The 19,619-nt window shown below is 54.8% G+C and overlaps 2 protein-coding genes across 10 annotated transcripts in view; one reads left to right on the forward strand and one right to left on the reverse strand.

Annotated features, from left to right (window-relative positions):
- Positions 1-13,133, forward strand: part of SH2B3 (SH2B adaptor protein 3) — a 29,427-nt gene extending 16,294 nt beyond the window's left edge. The window contains exons 3-9 of the mRNA XM_067307035.1: positions 5,826-5,927; positions 6,050-6,141; positions 6,255-6,346; positions 6,464-6,699; positions 6,834-7,005; positions 7,924-8,302; positions 10,023-13,133. Of these exons, the coding sequence (XP_067163136.1) occupies positions 5,826-5,927; positions 6,050-6,141; positions 6,255-6,346; positions 6,464-6,699; positions 6,834-7,005; positions 7,924-8,192 (963 nt within the window). The 3' untranslated portion in view covers positions 8,193-8,302; positions 10,023-13,133. The remainder of the gene's footprint in view (positions 1-5,825; positions 5,928-6,049; positions 6,142-6,254; positions 6,347-6,463; positions 6,700-6,833; positions 7,006-7,923; positions 8,303-10,022) is intronic.
- A 904-nt stretch (positions 13,134-14,037) lies between these two features.
- Positions 14,038-19,619, reverse strand: part of ATXN2 (ataxin 2) — a 54,912-nt gene continuing 49,330 nt past the window's right edge. For 7 of the 9 annotated variants that reach the window (XM_067307239.1, XM_067307236.1, XM_067307234.1 and 4 more), the window contains 3 exons: positions 19,092-19,319; positions 15,537-15,705; positions 14,038-14,681 (listed from right to left, as the gene is read on the reverse strand). In XM_067307239.1, the coding sequence (XP_067163340.1) occupies positions 14,653-14,681; positions 15,537-15,705; positions 19,092-19,319 (426 nt within the window). In that variant the 3' untranslated portion in view covers positions 14,038-14,652. The other 2 variants (XM_067307232.1, XM_067307241.1) reach the window with 2 other exon arrangements.

A 19,619-nucleotide genomic window follows, 5' to 3' on the forward strand; every position in this document is an offset into this window, starting at 1 on the left:
GGTCCGAGAGGGGGTTTTGGTGATGCCGAGCCAAATATTGCCTCGGGAGCAGCGGTTTCCCGGTGCGACCCCGGAGGCCAGCCGGCACCGCGGGAGCCGCGCAGGGGCAGGTTTTCAGGACGGGGGTGAGACCGGCGCTGCTGGCACCCTCCTCCGTGCGCGGCTCGAGCCCCGCGCGGCGCCCGACGGTGAGGGATGCCTCCCGGGAAAGCTCGTCTCATCTCGTCTCGCTTGAAGACGTGAAAGCCGAGTCGTCGGCAGAGATAAGCATTTCAAAGAAGTTAAAAATAGTATGGAGTTTAGCAGAAAAGCGAGCCAAGAAAGCCAGTCTTTTCCTGATGTTTTCCACGGGCCCAGGCAGGCCTCAGCATGCAGAGGAGGCCTGGGCTGGGGGCGGTGTGCGACGGGGGACCTGGGCAGACCTTCCACCGTGCAGCGAGGCTGTAGCTGTGCTTTTGGCATGCTCAACTGAGGCAGGAAACCTCCTCCATCCAGTGCCCATACTCAAGCCCAGGGCAAACGTATAATCCTGCGGAGACGCTTAGTGCTGCTGTCATTAGGTTTCAGAGTGAACAGCCTCTGTGTGCAGAGTGCGGTAGTGGCGCGTTGATGTGCAGCAAGAGAGACCGGAGTCTTGCTCTGAGTCAGGTGCAGAGATTTCTTTCGCGGTTCTGGGGGCTGGGACGTGCCAGCTCTCCAACCCCGAGAGCCCCCCAGCAAGGTTTTGGGGGGGGAGCCGAGCGCTGCCAAGCCCCGCACGGACGCGGGGTTGGATGAGGCACGCGAAAGGACGGGTGCACATGTCGGGAGGCGAAATGGCCAGCTCGGGCGGGTTGGAGGCTGTCGTTTACTGCGGCGCTCGCGGACTCCCGGGCAGCGGCTGGGCCGGGCCGGGGGCGAAGGCGGTGGGATGCCCCGCGCGGCCGTGCTGCCGCCGTGCGGAGGCAGCGACAGGCGGGTGCATGGCCTCACCCCGGGTATCCCAGTGGCCTGGAAATCCCTGTCCCGGCCAAGGGCAAGGAAACGGACGAAGAGGCCACGGGGAAAAATGAATTAAAGGAAGAGAGGAGGGGGCTGCGATTCGGAAACCGGAGCCAGGGAAAAGCAGTGCACAAGGAAAGGGAAAGGCATTGACGGAGGAAAAAGCCAGGGCTGCTGGGAGGTTGCGAAGCCGAGAAACTCCCCAAGCCACGCGCTGCCGAGACGTCCACGGGCCGGCAGAGCGACGCGCTGCCAGCTCTCCCCGTGCCCGACACCGGCGTGCTGCCGGCGAGGCCAGGGGGTGCCCAGGCAGCCGGGCGGTCCCTTTGGGAATAACTTGGGTGCAAGTGCCCGGGGACGAGCGCAGGGACGAGGGGCGGCGCGGACGCCCGGGGCTCGGCGCTGGCACGGCCGATGTCCTGCACCTCCCACGCTGTCCGTCGCCCCTTGCTCTCCGCTCCCTCCATCCCCGCGGGAGCTCTGCTGCCCTGTTCCCGAGCTAAACCCGGCGTCGCTGCCCGCACGATGGGGCCCTGGTGTCCTGGGAAGCGTTTATTCCTCAGCAAAGGCGACGGCTCGCGGCGGCGGGGCCGGGGTGGACGTGATTGCGTGCCGTGGTCTCCTGGAAACTGCGAAAACCTCCCGCAGGTCGTGAGCGCGGGATGTGGCTTCCCATTTGCGCGAGAGGCGGCGTGGGGAAAATCCCGGTGCGCAGAGGGGCCAGCGGCAGCACCCACCTTTCCGGCCCCCCGGAGCGCCTGGGCGGGATGGGAACCGGCATGCAGGAGGCACGCGGGCACCTGCGGGGCTCGTCGGCACCACGATGCCTTTTCCCTCTCGTTCTCGGAAAGCTTTTCCGCCTTCCTCCTTCAGCAGCCGGGAGAGGACGTCCCCGCGGTGGCCGTGGCCCCTGCGTTTCTGCGCGGCTCGCGTTAATCGAGGCGGCCGCGCCACGTCGCGTGGCGAAAGCTTTCCTGCCCTGCGCCTGCATGCTGGGGGGGGGGGGGGGGGGCTGTGCTTTTCCAAAAAGCCCCAAATATCCTCGCTGGAAGGCTGCGCGGGAGGGGGTGCAGTGGAGCCGGCAAAGCCGTTCCCCCGAGACGGGTGACTTTCTTTTAACTTATTCCTTGCATCGCGAGCAAGAAGCAGAGGGGGAAAGGTGTGTTTGTGGGTTTTGCCAGAGGCTCTCTGCAAAGAGGAAGAGCATCTCGCGGTGCTGAGCGTGCCCGGGGTGCAGCGAGGCGCTCAGCGGCGCTCCCACGAGCCCGGCGGCCCGGGACCGAGGCGGCCAGGGCTCGAACCACACGTAAACACCGGTATTAAAGAAAGTAAACGGTGAAGGAGCTGCGGTAATATTTGTTAGTGGAGATTTTTCAAGCCGGAAACGCGGCGGCTCCTCTGCGCTCTCGCTGGAGCGGCTCGAAGCCTCAACGCCGGAGCGCAGCTGTGACCTTGGCGTCACCTTGGTGTCTCGCTTCCAGCGCGACCACAGCACCGCCGCCGAGCCCAGCCGGCAGCTTGCACCTTCCTAGGCTTGGCAGAGGCTGGCAAAACCCACTTTCTCCCGGTTGCCGTGCCCTCTCCGGGCTCCGGCAGAGCGCAAGGGCACCCGCGGGAAAATCCCCGGGCTCGTTCCCGCGCTCCTTCCCGGGCTCGTTCCCGGGGCTGGGGTGGCTGGTGCCAGCAGCTGGGTGGCGAGCGGAGGGGCTGTGCACCCTCGTGCCGCGGTCGCCGTGGCTTTTTTCCCCTGCCCCGTGAGCGCCGCTTCCCGTGAGCGCCGCGCGGAGCCTGTTTTCTAAGAAACCGGCTAAAAAGGGCCGGCAGGAAGGGGCCGCGCGCAGCCTTGCCGCCGGCTCACCGCCCCGCCAGAAATCGCCGTGCAGGCGGCTCACCGAGAGCGCCGCCGCCACCGCCACCGTCCGCGGGGTTATTCCTGCCTGGGGAGGTCGGCGCCGCCCCGGCGGGATGCGTCCCGGAGGGGCCGAGGCTGCCGGCCGGCGGGGCTGCGGGCTCTGCTCCCGTCCCCGTAACGCGCCTGCTCGGGGCCAGCTCTGCTCTGCCGGGCCGGGAGCGCGTCTCCGCGCAGGTTTCAGCTGGGCTCCTGCTCCGGATGCTCCGAGCCCGGCCAGGGCCACGGAGCATCCGAGGTTTCTTTTGCACAGGAAAACCCTGGAGGCGTTTTTCCTCCAGCTCCCAGTTTGCACTGTGTTCCCTGACCTGCCGGTGGGTGTTGCTGAGGCCGGGACCCGTCTGGGCCACTTCTGGCCTGGCTAAAGCTTTTTTTTTTTAATATTTTTAAACTCTCTTTGCAAAGAATCGCCCGCAAAAAGACAAATATCAAAAATAAAAATGATCAGCGTTCAGCAAACCACAAGTGGGAGGAAGCCGCTCTAACGCACTAATTCTAAGTAGGGTCCTGAGGCCGCGGGAGGGAGGGGATGGAGCTGGCAGCCCAGCGGGGTCCACCCTAACGAGCTCGCAGCCCGGCTAACGAAGGGCTTTGGGGAAAGTGCCCCAAACCCCAGCCTGAACGGGGGGAGTTGCTGAGATCACACGTCCCAGCTCCATCCTTTTCCAGTGCTGCCTTCATCGCTCGGGCAACCTCCTCCTCCTCCTCTGCGCCCAGCCAGGGTGAACCCGGCTGGTCCCAGAGCAGCGCCGACCTGCCGCCGCTCGGTTAATCCCTCCTTTTAATTAATGAACGAATCCCTCGCTGCTCTGCGAGCCGGAGCCCGCGGCGGTCGGGGCCGGGCCGGCAGTGTTGAGTGTGCACTTTTGGTTACCGAGAAATCCCTTTCTCGGTAGGCTGCGCCGCGGGGCAGGGCGCCTTGCGGTGAGGCGCGCCGTTTCGGGCCGGGGGCACCGGTGCCTGCGGCAGGCGCTTCCCCGAAGCCCGGCGGCCGCGCCGGCTCCCTATCTCGCCGCTGCATCGTTTCCTTCGCGCCCCGGCCCTCTCCGCGCCTCCCCCCGCGCGCCTGCCCCGGGAGGTGCGGAGGCGAGCTCGGGCCCGGCCGCCGGCCCGGCTGCCTTCGGAGAACGCGCTTTTCCTGGAATTGCCCCCTGCGCCGGTGCCGGGAAAGCGGGAGGCCGGCGCGGCGGCCGGCTGGCTCGGGCGGCGCTGCTCAGTGGGCGCGCGTGCCGTGCTGTGCCGTGCTGTGCTGAGCCGTGCTGTGCCGTGCCGTGCCGTGCTGTGCCGTGCCGTGCCGTGCCGACGCGGCCGCCCCGGCCCCTCGCACGCGCCACGGGCGGCTTCTAAGAAGTTTGTTTCGGCGGAGCGCGGCGCCGATAAGGGCTGGTGCTGCGCGGGGCGCTTCCGGCCCCGGAGTACACCGAGTGCTCGGTCGAGAGTGAGAGCGGCGGAGAGGAAGCGGGAAGGAATGGAAAAAAAAAAAACGAAGAAAAAAAAAAAAAAAAAAAGCCCCGAGCGAAGGCAGCCGCCGCACGGTTTCCAGCGCCTGCAGGCACCGACCTCGCTGCAGCCCCGGCTCCCGCGGAGCCTCGCGGCGTCCAGCGAACGGGCAGCGCTGCTCCGAGCGGCGATCCGGAGGGGCAGCGGCGGCAGCGGCGGCGCAGGGCGGGTGAGTCAGCCCCGGTGACGCTGCGGCCGCCGCATGAATCATAGCCACCCAAAATTTTGCAATTTTGCTGGCAGCCGGCCCAGCCCGGGGGCTCGGGACACGTGTGCGCGCGCACGCACGGCTCGGGACCGGAGCGAGGGCCGCGGGAGCCTGCGGAGGTTTCTAAGTAGTGCCGGAGCATGGTGCAGGGTGACCCGCGGGAAATGCGCCGTGCCGGGCCATGCTGCGCATCCGGGGCTCCGGCGGGCGCTCGTGCATCCGCGGCCAGCACGTGCCCAGCCTCAGCTCGTCCGCCACGAGCCGCGACGGGCGTTCCCTGCGGCGGAGGAACCGAAAGCGGCCGCGCGGGGTATTATTAGAGTTTATGGAAGCGTTTGCTCAGCGTTTTGTCGGGCGCCTGCGTCAGAGCAAAACCGCCCGGGCGGCGGGGAGCCGTCGGCACGCCACCGCCGCGTGTGTCCGCGGGGCGCCTCCCGCCGAGGCGGCCGGCTGCACCGCTCGGCGGCGGGACGTGCGGCCGCGGGCGTCCCCGGGGCTTTCGGAGCGAAAGGAGGGATCCTCCCGGTGGGTCTCGGGGATGGCGTGGACCCGCCACCACGTATCCGTGGTTTTGGGCAGCTCCTTGCTCCGAGCTGCCCGTGAGCTGGGCCCCGCTGCTCCGGCAGCTCCCCTAGCCTAGAAATCCTGGCTAACGGCAGGCAGAGCCCCACGTCTCCTGCGCCACTGTCCTGGCTGAAGCCGGGATCCCGCGGGTGCTCCGACGGCGCTTCCCTGCGTTGGGAGCCGAATAACGCGGCAGCGTCCCCGCCGCGGCAGCGCAGCCCATAGCACCAGCCCTTGGCTCCCGCTCGGAGGCGCCGGCTGCAGAATAAAATAAATGAATGGCAGGGGTGGAAAATAGCCGGGTTTTATTAAGCTGAACCTTCGCCCTCGCCGGGATCGGAGGCCTTGGGGCCCCGGTGCGGTGAGCAGCAGCGAGGCAGCCCCGAGTTCGGCTCGGCAGCGCCTCCCGTCGGGGTCCGGCACAGGGATGCCAAAGGCACCGCTCCGGCAGCTGCCAGTCGTGGGAAAACTCCGACTCCCAGCTGCTGGAAAGCCGTGCGGCTCATCCCCGAAAACCTTCCGGTGTTGCTTTAGGGGTCGGATCTCGCCTTGGCCGCCCCGTATGCGGGTGCCGCCGCGTTCGCGGTCCCCGGGAAGCTCCGGGGCGCGCTCAGCCCCCTTGCGCCGATGGGGGGGCTCAGCCGCCGCGTCCCCTCTCCGCAGGCCTCCAAGCCCAAGCTGCACGCCGCCTGCTCCGCCGTGCGGGAGGTGCGGAGGTGCACGCGCCTCGAGATGCCCGACAACCTCCACACCTTCGTCCTCAAGGTAGGAGCCGCAGCCGGAGCCGGAGCCGCGGCCGGGCTGGGGGAGGCGGGAGCCGAGCCGGGGGGGGGGGGGGGGGGGGGGGGATGCGTCCCCGCCGCCTCTCTAACGCCGCCGGCTCCCAGGTGCACGACGCCACCGACGTGCTGTTCGAGGCCGGGGACGAGCAGCAGCTCAGCTCCTGGACGGCCGAGATCCGCGAGTGCGCCAGCCGAGGGTAAGCGAGCGCCCGCCAGCGCGTCCCTGCATCCCGGGGGTGCAGGGGGGGCTCCATCCCGGGAGGGGGCTTTACCGGGGGCCCCCGCGCCGCTCAGCCCGGCTTCTCGGCAGGTCCGACGCGGGCGACCCGGAGCTCCTCGCCGGCCGGCGCCCCGATCCGGCAGCCGCCACCGCCGCCGGCAGCACCGACTCCCTCCACCAAGGTGAGGGCCGAGGGGTCCCCGCTCCGGCACGCCGGCCGCCCCCATCGCCGGGGCTGGTGGCCGCGGAGGGGGGACGGGGATGCCGGGCCGGGCGCTCAGCCGCGCTCTCCGCCGCAGGGCCGACGCAGCAGGGCGGCGGCGGTGGGGGCGGCGGTGGCGGCGAGCCGGCGGGCCCCAGGACGGAGCAGTTCCTGGCCGCCTTCCCCTGGTTCCACGGCCCCATCTCCCGCGTGAAGGCGGCTCAGCTGGTGCAGCTGGGGGGCCCCGAGGGCCACGGCGTCTTCCTGGTGCGGCAGAGCGAGACGCGCCGCGGCGAATACGTGCTCACCTTCAACTTCCAGGGCAGAGCCAAGGTACCGGCGCGGGGGGGAGCAGGCACTCCCGCGGCAGAGCCGTTTGTCCCCTCCCAAAGTGTCCATCTGTCTGTCCCCCCCCCTGCCCCAGCGAGGGTGCCCGCGGGAGGCTGACGGCTCCGTGCTGCCCGCAGCACCTGCGGCTGTCGCTGATGGAGCGGGGCCAGTGCCGCGTGCAGCACCTGCGCTTCTCCTCCATCGTGGAGATGCTGCACCACTTCCAACGGTATCCCATCCCCCTGGAGTGCGGGGCGGCCTGCGACGTCCGGCTCGCCAGCTACGTCGTCGTCGTGCCCCAGGCGCAAGGTAGGGGGTGGGGGGGTGGGGGGGGATGCGTGGGGCCAGGTCTGGGCTTGGGAAAGGCTCGGACTGGCCGGCGGAGGAAGAGGAAGCATCCGGGCAGGGACACGAAAGGTGACTCCCAAGCTCCGGCTTCCTCTTTCGAGAAAGGAGAAGCCACCCCAAACCGCCGACCGCAGGGGCCGCTCCGGCCACTTCCTGCTCCCGCGGCACCCGGGGTGGTGGCAGCACGGGATGCGCTGGGGGCACGTGGCGAGCCGGCACCGCTGGGGCACGGGGGCCACAACACCCCCTGCCCGCAGCCGCCTGGCTCCCTCCTGCTGCCAGTATTTCCCCCCTGCAGCCAGTATTTATTTCCCCCCTGCAGCCAGTATTTCCCTCTGCAGCCAGTATTTCCCCCTGCAGCCAGTATTTCCCTCTGCAGCCAGTATTTCCCCCTGCAGCCAGTATTTCCCCCTGCAGCCAATTTCCCCCCCTGCAGCCAGTATTTCCCCCCTGCAGCCAGTATTTCCCCCCTGCAGCCAGTATTTCCCCCCCTGCTGCCAGTATTTCCCCCTGCAGCCAGTATTTCCCCCCCCTGCAGCCAGTATTTCCCCCCCTGCAGCCAGTATTTCCCCCTGCAGCCAGTATTTCCCTCTGCAGCCAGTATTTCCCCCCCTGCAGCCAGTATTTCCCTCTGCAGCCAGTATTTCCCCCCCTGCAGCCAGTATTTCCCTCTGCAGCCGCTATTTCCCCCTGCAGCTAGGTAAAATCTGGCTCTTTTTCCCAGCTCCTTTTGCCAGCTTGGTCCCGATCCCGGCTTGCAGCTGGCACTGCCAGTGCGAGCACCTGGCTCGACGTCTGGCTGCAGCAGCAGCTGGTGGCGGCGGCGATGCTGCCGGGGGAGCAGCTAACCGACCGCAGCTCTCCGCCCTTCTCCCGCAGCTCCCGGCGCCGGCAGCACCATCCCTCTCCCCCTGCCCGTCCCCGGCTGGAGCTCCGACACGGAACCCTGCTGCCCCCGGGCCCGCGGCCCCGACGAGCCGCCGCCGCCGCCGCCGGAGCAGATCTTCCACGTGGTGCCGCTGGCGGCGGAGCGGGCGCCCAGCCCGGCCATGGCCCCCGGCGCCCGGCCGCGCGAGGCGGACGACGAGGCGGACAGCCCGGGCCGGGGCCGCCTCCGCGCCGTCGACAATCAGTACACGCCGCTCTGACCGGGCGCCGCGCCGCCCCGCCGTGCACTTTCGCGTGCAGAAGGCACCGAGACCTTCTGGGAATCAAGGAAGGGGAAAGAAAAATAGCTGTAACTCTTTTCTTCCTTCTGGTTAGGGTTATATATATATATAATTATTTTTTTTTTGCAAGGAAGGGGGTAATTTTTCACTCCTATATGGGTGTGCTCCCTCTATTTGGCCTGTTAAAGGGCCTTTTTTTTTGTTGTTATTATCAAAGCTTTCTGGTTACTGTTTACACACGCCGTTCCCGGCCGCGCTCCGGGCGTGCGGCAGCTTTGCCTCCGCGGCCGCCGGCGCCATCCGTGCAGCGGATGCGTCGCAGTCGGTGGCGGCCTCCCGCCTGTCTTTGACATGACAGAGCCCCGGAAAGGAACCAGGGTCTTGAGTTACTCCTGCAGAATTGGGGAGAAAAAAAAAAAAAAAAAAGAAAAAAAAAAGAGGATTATAAGTTCTTCGACAAGTTGCTGGTTCGGGGCTGTGCCGCGGCAGGGAAGAGCCACTTCCTCCCGCGCCGCGAATGTGCTGCCGCTGCACAAACCCGCCAGAGAAATGCAGAACTACCGGAGCTGAGCTCTGGGTCATGCAAAGATTACATTAGCTATAAGAGTTTGTTCTTTATTTTTTAGATAAGGAGAAAACTGGCTTTTCTTGCTTTTTTTTTTTTTTTTTGCCTTTTTTTAAGAAAAAACTAGCACAATTGCAGTCACTCCCTGCACCAGCAAAAGGCGTACGTACTTACACCCATTAGCGTTGCTAATTAAGAGGTGAACACTAACTTGTCCCTTGTTAATAATGTAACTAGTTGAGGACTAACGCGAAGACTGACATCTCTTCACAGCGAAAAATTCATCCCAGTGATGGAGGCTTTTTTTTTTTTTTTTCCTTTTTTTAAGGCACGAGTCTAAAGTGAATTTTTTTCCTGCAAAATTTTTTTTTTCTTTTCTTTTTTTAACCTCGAGTTGATTCTTACAGCACAGGCGTCCGCCCACCCCCGCTCTTGCTTACCTTTTTCTAAAACACTGTTTAACTAATACTGGGGGTATGGTGATATTTAAAGCTATGCAAAAGGCCGCTGGCAAGCAGCGGCCGGGGGGGGGGGGGGGGGGGGGGTTGGCTCCCATGAACTGCGTTTTCTTGTGCCTTACTCAGGCGAGGGTTATGGTTTGGCACTTCTAAGCTGTAATTATGGATACAGCAGGCACTTTAATGCCGTGGCCTGCGTGCGGCTTTCCGGAGGGACGTTGGTTGTATGCACAGCCAGGCGCAAAGGTTGAGCGAGCCAGGGGGTGAGAAAATTAAGCTACTGCTGATGTGTTCAGGTTCCCAGGGGAGAGAAAAATACATAAATAAGTAAATGATGCCCTCCATGCCGTGACCTCGCGGCACCCGGCACCGGGCAGGCAAGCCGCTTTTGAGAAGCTGCTGTTATTTTTAAGAATAAGGAAGGGGCTGAAGCCGTTGCAACATTGGCGAGGGGATGTTCGCAGGCAGCAAGCGACTTCCAGCTTTGCCCGCGGGGCCAAGAAAAAAAGGAAAGGGGGGGGGAAAAAAAAAAAAAAAACATCGGCCTCTACATGAAGTTCAGCCTTAGCCGCGTGTGCCGGGTTCTCAGCAAGATGCCGCAGAGCCAAGCTCTTCCCACGGTCAGGAATGTAAGGGCTGTTTTGCTGAAGGGTGCCAGGAAGGGCAGATGTAGCGACGGCGCTCGCCCAGCCCAGGCAGGGCCAAAGCAGCTCGCGGCCAGAAGCCGGCCAGGAGCCGCTTTATTTTTATTTTATTTTATTTTTTTTTTTTCCTCCCCTTCTGCAGCACGGCCTGAGACGGGAGGTGTAAGAGAAAACTGAACCGGACAGTGTCAAGTCCAGGGCTGCCGTACGCAGAGAGGCTGCGGGAGAAGCAAAGCGAGCCCCTGTCCTCTGCTGAAGCTTTTTGGCCACATCTGCGGCATTTATTTATTTTTTCCCCTCCTAAAACCAGAACAAAGACTGCAGGCATGAGCAGGGTCCCCTCGCACCAAAAAACAGGAGCATACAGCCAGGGCTGGCTTCTGCCAAGCAAGTCAGGTCCCTTCATTCCTAGTGTAGGAGGCCCCAGGGTCTTGCACTTACAGACAGCCGGCGAGGGGAAGGGGAGGAAGCATAAGACCCTTGGCGGGTTGGGATGTGGGTCCCTGCTCCGTTTGCTCTGGAGCAAAGCTCTGCCGAGCTCCAAGGCGGCGGCGCTCCGGGGAAACGCTCCCCGCACTGCAGCACGGTGAGGTTCAACGGCACCGCGGGGCCGCATCGGGCCCCGGGGCTGCAGCGTGGCCGCGTTCAGCCGAGCCTTTCCCCAGAAGATGAGGCAGTCTGGCCCCCATCGGCCTGTGATCAGAGCACCTGCCCCGAGGAAAGGGCTGGGAAAAAGGATTGCTGGTCGCAGCCCTCGCCAAATAAATCTGCTGCTGCTGCTGCTGCTGCTGCTGCTGCTGCTGCTGCTGCTGCTGCTGCTGCTGCGGCGGCGACAGGTTGCTTTGGCACCCTGAGCCTTATTGTACGAGTGCCAGCCACTAAACATGCACACACATGCGGTGTTTTTAACCTGCAGTTTAATTGCAAGGGGTTTCTGGTGGTTTCAATGGAAATTGCTGTGCCTGATTGGTAAAACATGCACTGGGTTCATTATCACCCAGGCAGCCAGTTCCCCTGCGCAAACAAACTCCAGCGGCTGCAAACTGCAGCTCTGCCCGCCCGGGAGCAGCGGGAAAGTTGCTCTAATTATTTCATTAAATTGCTGTCACTTCCTTGTCAAACCGTACTGCAAAATTAGCCCGGGGCCTTTCGGCTGCTAGCCCCGGCGTGCCGAGGGGCTCGCTCGCTCCACGCGGGCTCTGCAGGAGTGAACGCGTCCAACCCGACCCAGCGCTGCTGCTCGCCTGCTCCGGCCGTCCAGCTCCACCTTCTCCCTATCTCGCTCTTCCCCAGCCAAGCGCCTGCTCTGCCAAAGCCGGCAGCTTTCCTCGCCCCTCTGCCATACGGGGCTGGCAGCTCTCTCGCCCCGGCCCTCCGGGAACGCCCGCGGCAGCTTTCCAGGCCGTTTCCCCAGCTCCTGGATGGCTGCATGGAGTCATGTTTCTCCTAGAAAGTATCTGGCTCGCGATGCAGTTTGGAGGCTGCCGCGTGCTCCTGCCTTTTCCCCCTGCCAGACGCAGTTCAGAAAGTTAGCTCAGTACGTACAGTGCTCTTGATTGCAGTAGTGGGCAAAGGCCACTAAGCCAGTGGAATATAAGCAACTTGAAAGAATTTTTATATTCTTCTGGTTACTTGAAGAAATAAGTAGGTTTAGTTCTCTGGCCCACATGTGCTTTTATCCACATTTACAAAATATTCAGGATAGCTGCTTCAGTGTTTAGCTGCAGGAGGATGGAAAACCAAGGGGGACTGTGACCTCCTGCACCCCTCGCCTGCTGCACGCAGCAGTTGCCGTCACCTCCTGGGCTACCTCGGAGGAGAAGGAGGCAGGGGTGTAGCACTGAGAAAGCCTGATCTGACTACTGAGGTCTCGGCTCGTGCCTTAGCCCTGAATATAAACTTGACTTCATGAGCGTAGAGCGCAACGTAACCAAGCTGTGACGCGGCTGGACACCGCTCTGCGCCTCTGGCTGGAACCTGGAAATGTCTAAGCCTCCCCGCGGAGCAGGCTGCGAGGGAAGGAAGCCTGATTTTAGACCGACTCAGGGCAGTTACTTTGGACAACGAAGATGTAAGACAACAGGTAGTGCCTTCGCTGTCTAGCGTATCACAACGGGAACCTGGTTAGCAGGTAACCTAAGACTTACTAAATCTTTAGCCCAGGTCCAGACAAAACTTCCCTCCCTCAACTCCATCTTATGCTTAGGAAAGTATTTGTTTGCTGACAAACAGACCGTTCCCATCTGCGGCTCTTGCATGGCCCTTGCGGTGGACAGGCTCCAAAGAAGTTTGTGACGTGAGCGTGAAGCATTATTTAATCCCTTCTCCCTTTCCACCAGCTGCATCATCCCAGCCCAATGGAATGGGACGGAGCAGGTCACCGAAACACTGACACCGTCACCTCATGGGTTGTTTTTGCTTCACACTATTTTCCAACAAATCCTGTAGGAAGAGGTCCAGGTCCAGGGAGAGGCCAAAGCCAAAACCATGATAAAATCATGGCAGCCCAGCCCGAGCCAAAGCCGATTTGTTTGCAGCACCCCCTTGCACGCACCAGCACAGCTGTAAAGGATCTGGGCAGCGGCTTTTTGTTTCTCATAGTCTTTGGACCACAGAACGCTGCTGTCATACAACCAATGCAGTTTTACTTTAACAAGCATATAAAGCCTTGAAATCTTGACTAACAGGTTTGAATACAGTATTCCAAAATTAAATTTAAGCTTGTTCTATCTGAACAGACCATAACCTTTGCCAACAACCACCAGCAGTGGGGGAGTCGACTGTGCATTCTCTAACTCAGTTTTTAAGAGGAAGATTAAAACCAACAAATTTGTTGGGTAACAGACTATTCTGTTGGAAGTTCTACTTTTCACCTGCTCAGAAAAGTTCTACTGTGCATTCTTTAACTCAGTTTTTAAGAAGAAGTATAAAACCAACAAATTTGTTGGGGTAAGAGAATATTCTGTTGGAAGTTCTACTTTTCACCTGCACAGAAAAGTTTTCTTGTATAGTAGGTTTTCTATATATTGTTTCTGTAAGTACTGTACAAGTAACTTATTCTTAAATAATGCAATTTTACCATAATATTAAAAAAAAATCTGCTCTTATACTGTTTCTAGAATTTGTTTCTCACTTTTAATATTTAGTCTGAGTCTCTCCAGATGCTTGGATACTATTTTAATAGATACTGAATTAACAGCTGCTAAAAGACAGAAACCGTCTATTAGAAATTAAATAAAAGCTTGATAGCCCATGCGAGCAAGTTGATTCTTTTCAGAAGACACATACAAGGAGTCTTATTCAAAGTTACCATTACGGTTTGTAAAGGTCTTATGCCCCCTACTGCCCACCGGGATTTACTTGTATAAATCAGTTACATTTTACTACACTGTGTTGCTCTGAAAGGACTAAGAAGCTACTAAAGTTACTTGTATTCCCCCACATTTCCTCTCCAAGCCGCAGTGTAACCTGTCAACTGCTGTCCACGAAAACTTGCATATACAACAGTGTGACTTGCCTTTGAAATGCAACTAAATCAGAATCCAGTTTAGCCAGTGTCATCTTTTGGCGTGCCGCTTCAGGGTGCATGCGCCATGCAGAACGGGGAGGAAGACCGCAGCGTTTTATACGCGGTGAGGACTAGCCTGCGTATTACTGAGGATGTGAGAGTCTGTTACTTTCTCCTATCATCTTCCCCACCATTTTCCCAGTCCTTTCATTAAGTAGTGCTTATCCCATTTTCTTCCTTTTCCCAGCAGCACTGCTGCCTTACGTAGTTTTACCATCTGAAGCATCAAGGCCTAGCACGCGACCCATCTCCTGGGAGACACCAGCCGGGACGCTAAGGCTTAAGGCGTTAGCAAAGGGATGTGAATGCAAGAAACCAGTTAAAATGCGGGGCGATTGCCAAACCACACCAAACTTTCCATCTTGAAACCTTCGACTTATTTTTGCAATGGTCCTGCAAGTCAAACACCACTGATTTGGTTTCACTGGAGAAAAAACAAAAAGAGCTCACCCACCCACAAACAAAAAACCCCACCACAACATACTGCAAAGCCTGGCTCTAAACAAAGCATTCCTTTCAAATTGGATCAAAAGCTGGAAAACACATTAAAGAAAGATGCTGGTAACACAAGACACAAACACTAAGCAGATCAGTTTTTAAAACTTTTTTTATTTTTTAATTTTTTTTAAGTTTTTATTTTATATTATCTACAAAGTAAAAGTTTTCTTAACTTAAAAGTTACATCACTGTCTCACGATAGTGATCATCTCATCAAACGTGATTTATAAATAATAATTCATCAGTTTGACGATTAGAATTTTTTTTCTTTTACTGAACCTGTTTCAAGTTTAGTTAGAAGTAAAAGGGATCTCCAAGTCTTGATTTTTAGTGATAATAGCAGCAAGAATCACTCTTGTTACTTCTTTTGCTAGCTGATGAGTTCATAACTTTGAAGGGTCATTAAAAAATAAATAACTTCCAGTTTTCAGCAAGCAGAGTTGGGGCATTTGCAGGACTCAGATACAGTGCATGGAATTATGGAATAGCCCACAAGTTCCTAAATGCCTCTACTCAGTCCGAATCTCTCCCACTGCAAGATGAACTGTTAGCATTCCTAGTGGATGTTACAAGAAATCAATTTTTTTTTTTTTAAACAAAATAAAATGAAATTCTAGTTTTCTGTGCTTCCAGTTGGCAGAAGCAGTAGAAGGAGGGTATTTGGCCTATAAAAGGTATCCAGCCTTTCAGTTATTCCAGATGAGCCTTACAACTGCTGTTGGTGGTGGGCTTGTACTGTAAAAAAAAAGTTCAAATGTAAATAATAAATTGGCAAGCCACACAACAGTTTGCTAGTAAAGTGGTCACAGGACAACTACTGAGCTGAACTTCCTTTTTAAAAAAAGAAAAAGAAAAAAAGAAAAAAACCAAAGCCCTGCATATTAAGATGTCCTTTTTTTTTTTTGTTTTCCTACCTAAACCCTCAGAAAGCATCCTTGTTCTCCTCACACATCCCCCAAGACACAAAATCAGGTATCTAGATCACTACAAGAGTTCAGAGGCTGTTTGGAAAAAAATAATACAGAAACCTAGGTAAGAATTAAATTTAACGTGGAAAAAAAGTCATATAGCATCTACTTTTCCCCAAAAGTAAAAGCTGCAGAATGTTGCTCTGAATTAAAGAACAGACTTCAAATGTCATTTTACTTCAGCTCTCAGAAGTCTAACAGTCCTACCCCTTCAGCAATATCTTCACTCCTATCCTCAAGACCAATCACTTTAAATTGAATAAAACCCCGGATCATTAAAAACAGGCTACGCAGTCCAACCCCCAAGGCAAAACCTGGAAGAACACAGTCCCACAATGCCAGTGTCTGCACAGTTATCCATTTCTGCAATTCAGCTATGCAAGGTCTTTGCTAAGTTAGCTAAATCTCGTAAACATAGCTAGGCCTGCATTTGGGCTGGCAAAGTATAAATGCTAAACGCAGAAACAGTCCGCTTTCAGCAGTCTGCCACTGTAAAAGGACATTTTCAGGCTTTTTTTTTTTTTTTTGTTCTCCTTTTCCCAAAATCTGGCTCATACAGTTTTCCTCACTAATACGACCTGGCTCAGTTAAGGTGCAGGTCTCCCAGGCACACACTCCTCACCTGAAGGGTGCGTCATATAGGGGAAATGTGTTGTTGTCGAGACTGGAATGGGCTGTAGTGCACTTTGAGCGATGGCGGCTTGGGGACCACCAGGTGGCTGTGTCGTCATTAGCATCATTGGAGCATGGGCAGTTGGGTGAGAAGGAACCATTCCTGACTGTACATGAGCCTGCAACAAAGAGCTCTTTAGTATGAAATGGTCACAAGGAGGCATCACTCCTGGCCACATGACTATCAAGTTTTCTCCAGCTGTAGCAGTAAATCCAGAGATTTACTCCATTTTAAACAGATTAGCTAAAGAGTACAAATAGGGATTAAGTCAGAGATCTTAAAGCAAAAAATAATAATTAAAAAAAAGGCTCAAATCCCTACTGCTGGCTCTGAGTAACGTTCTCAACTCTAGCAATTTGACCGGGGGCACTGGGAGAGACTACCAGCATTAAAAGGTGGGATATAAAAAAAATAATAATAATAAAAAAAGCCCAGCAACAAATCTTCAAAACATTATTGTTAGTAACAGATCAAAGCACTTCCTATGCAGAGGATGCACTGACACGCACTAGAAGTCTGGCATCCCCTTCTCAGCTTCTCATTTATTACACAACCCCACACGCTTTCACGGCTCCCTGCCCTAGAAACCGCTCTCTCCAGTGACCTGTGCCCACGTTATCTTTCATCTAAGCAGTCACTCTAAGATGAGTGATTTCATCCCTTAATATTGTTAGGTCAGCTTTGTTCTGTTTCCAGTTAAGCTCATCATATTTTATGTCCTTGTGTAATCTAAGCAATCATAGTCAAGTCTCGGTGGAAAAAGGAGATTAATCTTTCCTATGGCTGATCACCTTCTGGCAAACAAGTTCAGTGTCTTGTCAGTTGGCTTCTTCAGCTCAGAAAGAACAGTTTATGACTAGATTGTCAATATTTTGCTTTAAAATCCAGTAAGCACTAGTTTCTTAAAAGTATAAAACATTAAGGAACTCAGAGCTGTCAAGTGGGTCTGTCTCGAAAAAAACGCAGTTGTATCAAAGTTTTGATTTGTCCTTCTACCTTATCCCATTAATAGAGCACTACAGTGCCATAACTGCAGCCTCACAGGTCTCACGTGCCAGTAAAGACAAGTAGCAGGTAGGGCTACAATTTTATTTTTTACAGACAAAAGGGCAGTCTCTTATTTGAGTCATCACAGACATTCCTGAAATTTTTAAATCAGGCTCAAAATTAATTATTAATAGCATTCAAGAAGCTTTTTAAGGCAGGAACTGCAATTCAAATCTTACTCTTGTTCTAAAAAAGTTTTAGAAGATAAGGCTGTGAAACGGAAACATCTTTCAGGATCAGCACCATTTCTGCTTTGATGAACCTGCTATTACAGCAGCCATAATTATAAAGCAGCTATTCATATAGCAGCTGTATTTAATACAGACACACAGTGGATAACAATTTCTGCTGTGGCTCAAACGCTTTGCAGATTGGGAGATGACAGTACTTTGTAATGATTTTTAAAATACTGTTTCTCAAGTGAGATATCTAACAGCTCGAGATCCATCTGATAACCTCAGGGGAAATCCAACTGATCCCCTGTGTTAGCCTAACTGAAATTCTTACATGATGAGATTTCACAATGGTATTCAGCAGTTGGAAATCAGGCTGCTGAGAAGCTATTAAATGCAGTGATTAGTTTCCCCACAATGGAATAATTACATGCATTTAAATTTTCTTAAAGAACTGTAGTTATTCCTTCATTAGAGATTTTTAGGAAACTTCTTCATTTCAAGAAGTCAGTTAGTTTGATATAAATATCATGGATTATATACTGTAATTTTCATCCTAAAAAAAATTTACAGTAGAAGAGACTGTGTAAGTCAAAAATCAAGGGTAAAGCAGGCTTTGCCTGTGATTGTTAGAAAAATACTGGCTATGCAGTCTTTCTAAAACTTGCATCTGATTTGCTTTAGCAAGGTTTGCTTACGAAGTGCTTGACACACAAAAAGGAAAACAATGATAGCATCCTACAGCGCAGGCATGGGCCTGGCTGTTTCGCGTACGGTTTTGCCTCTAAGTCGACCTTGAAACCAACAAGTCTCAAGGCACAGCACTCAACATGCCACTAACACAAGAGCTTCCAGCAAGACCCTTCTAAGGAGTCACATGCTGGTATTTCAGGGCATCCCAAGAAGCTATGCAACCTAGGCATTCACAGCAGTACCATCACACCAGATCACAGCAATAGCTCGTTTAAGTCTAGAATCTTGCTTCTGGCAAAAAACAGAGCCTGAGAGGATGTGGCAAGATGCCACAATAGCAGTATTTAAGTTTAGACATCCTCTCTTTACCCTGCCACAGGAAAAAAAAGCAGAGAAATTAAAAGCCTAACAATTAAAAAGCTAAAACTTCAACATCAGTAAAACAATTCTTAAATAACAGTTAATTCATTTGATTAACTGAGCGTTCCAGGGACCAAAGCAAAGACTTTTATCAGAATTCAGTAAGGGACTGAACACCTATTAGGCTAACATCCCTAATTACAGTTAGTGACAATATCCCAAACTATTGTCAACCTGTATGAGAAGGCATAAGCCAGACACCAAGTGCTTGGTGTGAAAAAATTGTGCAGACAAATTGCTTAACTGTCCACTCATTGACAAAACTCACTAAATCTATGAGATTTAGTTCCACATTAGAAAACCTTTTAAACACTGCTTTATGCAGAGCTCTTGACTAATAAAGTGCTTCCCTTCCCCAAATTTTTTTTCTCAGTGAGCTGACCACAAGAGAGCAGTTAAGAGAAGTGGGATTCTGATCCTGAAGCAAGGATTGTGGTTAAGTTGTCCAGCAAACATCAGGAATCTCCTGTTCATTTAGAACCTGACACACGCATTCAGGGCTTTCTTTCTCAGCAAGGATTGCCCTGCACATATCTGAATTGAATCTCCCTTATCTCCCACTGCAGTGCTGCCCTGATACTCACTCCCTAGTAATCCTTTGTAATATCCTTTACTGGATGTACTTGTAAAAGTTTGACTAAAATGCAGAGCCTAACACAACCACCAGAATTGGCAACTAAACCTTCCTCGACTCAGCTCTCACCTCCAACCCTTCTGTATGCCAGCTCTTGGTGTGATCACGCAGCAAACCTGATCAGTGCACTGATTTGACTGAGAAATAGCCTAAAATAGGGGTGAGGGGCACACGTTAGCGGAATCAGGTCCCCAGTCTCATTTGCTGCATGACCGAACAGTTCTGTGAGCAGAATGGTGGGGTAAGACAAGGATAGGAGGAGCGAACTGGGAAGAGAGCTCATTTTCTTTCAGTAGCAGTGCCAGCTTCAGATATCTTCATTAAACTACAGCCATAGATGTACTGAGTGTTGGAAACTGAGGCCCAAGTATCTTGTAAAACTCTAAAAGAAAAGCAATGTACAGACAGAAATCTAAAAAACATAACAGGTAATTTGTGCCGAGAGGTGACAGAATGGAAATCCCTTCAGCAGGCCCGACTGTCCTATCTTTGTGGCATTAAGACATTTAGTCTTGAAGGTTGTTAAACTGTGTTTACCTGGGGGACATGGGCCATGTGTGGCGGATTGGTATATGCAGGTTGAACATGGGAGGGATGAATGGTGAAGACTGTTTGTTGTGCTGTAGGAAAACTATTTTGTGGAGACTGCGTATTGGAGCCTGGCGTCATGGAAGGTGGGGTTGGAGCTAGACCTGCATGGTAAATTGCCGACTGCTGTTGTGGGTTTGCCAGGTGGAGTGCCTGAGCAGCCTGATGCTGATGATGCTGCAAAAAAAGGATAAAAAACGGTAAGATTAAGGCTTTGGTCTAGAAAGGGTACACATTTATTCTGCAAGCTTGTCTAAGAAAGGCTTGCAAAACTGCTCTTGATATTGAATATCTTAAATGGCAGATCTAAGCATCGCCACACCTATGGTAATAATGAAACTCATTTCTGTTCCACAAGGCTCATTTTCCTTGCACCAAGGAGTCATACGAGCAGGAGCCTGGAAAACTGATATATTCACTAGAACGTAGAGAGCCAGGTACAAATAGGAAGGAGAACCTGCAACCTGGGAACTGGAC

This window comes from Apteryx mantelli, chromosome 17, assembly GCF_036417845.1.
Source record: "Apteryx mantelli isolate bAptMan1 chromosome 17, bAptMan1.hap1, whole genome shotgun sequence".
In the NCBI taxonomy this organism is placed as follows: Eukaryota; Metazoa; Chordata; class Aves; order Apterygiformes; family Apterygidae; genus Apteryx; species Apteryx mantelli.